The sequence below is a fragment of the Eurypyga helias genome, unplaced genomic scaffold (assembly GCF_000690775.1).
Source record: "Eurypyga helias isolate BGI_N326 unplaced genomic scaffold, ASM69077v1 scaffold2260, whole genome shotgun sequence".
Taxonomy (NCBI): Eukaryota; Metazoa; Chordata; class Aves; order Eurypygiformes; family Eurypygidae; genus Eurypyga; species Eurypyga helias.
This window is the reverse complement of record NW_010227514.1, coordinates 15061-17321: the sequence shown is the minus strand read 5'-3', so window position 1 is coordinate 17321 and position 2261 is coordinate 15061. Positions and strand designations below refer to the sequence as shown.

The 2261-nt window shown below is 56.3% G+C and overlaps 1 protein-coding gene across 1 annotated transcript in view; it reads right to left on the bottom strand.

The window, feature by feature from the left end:
- Positions 1-212: 212 nt before the first annotated feature.
- The window catches only part of LOC104513149 (guanine nucleotide-binding protein G(k) subunit alpha-like), a 16298-nt gene continuing 14249 nt past the window's right edge, over positions 213-2261 (bottom strand). Inside the window, 3 exon segments of the mRNA XM_010156398.1 lie at positions 213-403; positions 1404-1557; positions 1929-2058. Of these exon segments, the coding sequence (XP_010154700.1) occupies positions 213-403; positions 1404-1557; positions 1929-2058 (475 nt within the window).

The following is a 2261-nucleotide window of genomic DNA, read 5'->3' as shown; positions in this document are numbered from 1 at the left end:
AGGTCCCTAATACAGAAGGTTGTGCTAAAAGAATGCCACGGTTCCGCATGCTGTTTTCCCTTCCCTGCTGCCGGCCCCGCGAGGCAGCAGGCTTCTGAAAAACGCCGCATCCTAAGGGCGGAAAGAGAGACGAGGGAGCGTTAGCGAGGGGCAGGGCCCAGCGTGCCAGGCTCCGAGCGCTCGGCTTTACCTTCTCCGGCGTCCCTCCCTTCTCAGTAGAGGCCGCATTCCTTCAGGTTGTTTTTAATGATAACATCCGTGACGGCGTCGAAGACAAACTGCACGTTCTTGGTGTCGGTGGCGCAGGTGAAGTGGGTGTAGATCTCCTTGGTGTCTTTCCTTCGGTTCAGATCTTCGAACTGACACTGGATGTAGGCAGCGGCTTCCTCGTACGTGTTGGAGCCTGGAAAAGACAAGATCCCTTACTTTGGCCAGCAGCTCGCAGCACAGAGACCTTTTAAGTACCTATTAAGCTGCTTGCAACCATCTGCCTTATCCAGCCACAAATCCAAATCCACCCTTAACTCCTTCTTGTAAACCTGAAGTCTATTCCCAGCTCCTAACCTTCAGAGAACCACGGAATGGTTTGGGTTGGAAGGGACCTCAAAGATCATCCAGATCCAACCCCCCTGCCATGGGCAGGGACACCTTCCACTAGACCAGGTTGCTCCAAGCCTCATCCAGCCTGGCCTTGGACACTTCCAGGGATCCACAGCTTCTCTGGGCAACCTGTCCCAGTGCGCCCCACCCTCTCCATGAGGAATCCCTTCCCGATATCTAAACTACCCCACCCCACTTCCAATTTAAACCTTGGACAAGTCACTCCTACAAGTCACCAGCTGCTCCAGGGAGGGAGCGTGAGGTGCCAGCTGCGACGCTCCGTGCCGGAAACACACAGTTACCCGTGCTGGAAACACACAGTTATGGCAGAATTATGAGAAGCAACAGGAATAAGCAGGTTTGAAGGAAGGACTATTGAAAACACGGATCCCAACGGCTGGAGCGGTGAGTGGGCAAAGCATCACACCTGTGGGCAGGTGGGTGCCGTAGCCGGGAGGTGGAGAGGCTTCGCAGCCTTTAAAATGGAAGTTAAATCAAAGTATGGTCCTGATAACAGGAGGAGAAACGCAGAGTGGCCTTGGTCTGCCAGAGCGCAGCACTCCGCCAGCCGTAGTCCAGGCCGTAACACGCGTGGACAACGGCTGTTCCGAGCCATGGACACGCATGACCACATCTCTTCCCACAAGATGAGCCGTGGGATAAAGGGACAGCCCCAAGATGCCACCCAAGAGAAAGAATTAAGGGAAAATGATCGGTTTTTAGGCACTCTGGGGTTGTGTAGCCCTTGACTGACTCATTCCTGGCCCCGGCAGCAAATACCACTCTGCAGGAGCCAGCCTTACCCGTGTACTCCGGATAGCAGATCGTTAGCGGGCTCTTCTTAATCTTTTCCTCAAACAGGTCTTTCTTGTTCAGGAAGAGGATGATGGAGGTGTCTGTAAACCATTTGTTGTTACAGATGCTGTCAAACAGCTTCATGCTCTCGTGCATCCGGTTCTGAAAAATAAAAGGTGATCCCAGAGTTAGGACAGACCAAAGAGTCCAGTGACATCTCCCCCACTGCCACTTCCTCAGGAAGAGAGCAGGGCTCAGAGGGCACCTCCTCACCCTCTCACTCCCCCACTCGCAGGCGGGGGAAGGGCTGCAGGGGTGACCCAAGGCACCTCCCCGTCATCAGGGCAAACCTCTGCACGGCACATTTACCAGTTTCTGGGGCAAGACAGCGCAGGCTGCTGCACGGCCGCGCTCCTCTCCCAGCCCTTGAGCAAGTGTGACAAGAGGAGCAAAGCAGAGACACGTCTGCACTTGTTCCACCTCCCTTCTACCCAGCCGTGCAGCCAGGCGCAGGCAACTCCGCCGCGACGTACCATTTCCTCGTCCTCGGCCAAGACGAGGTCGTAGTCGCTGAGGGCCACGCAGAAGATAATCGCCGTCACGCCTTCAAAGCAGTGGATCCACTTCTTCCGCTCCGACCGTTGGCCACCGACGTCGAACATCCTGGGGGAGGCAGAAGGACCATCTGAGGGGCTGGGCAGAATCCCTCCCCGGCTACCACGCCGCTCGCAGGGGACGGAGGCGGCTCAGCTACAAGCAGGGTTGGGGGGAAAAAGGGGAACGCAGCCTTCCATCAGCAAGGCCAACAACTCCGAGCCCTCCCTCGCTCCGGAGGGTGGATTTTAAGCCCTCCCTCACTCAGGAGA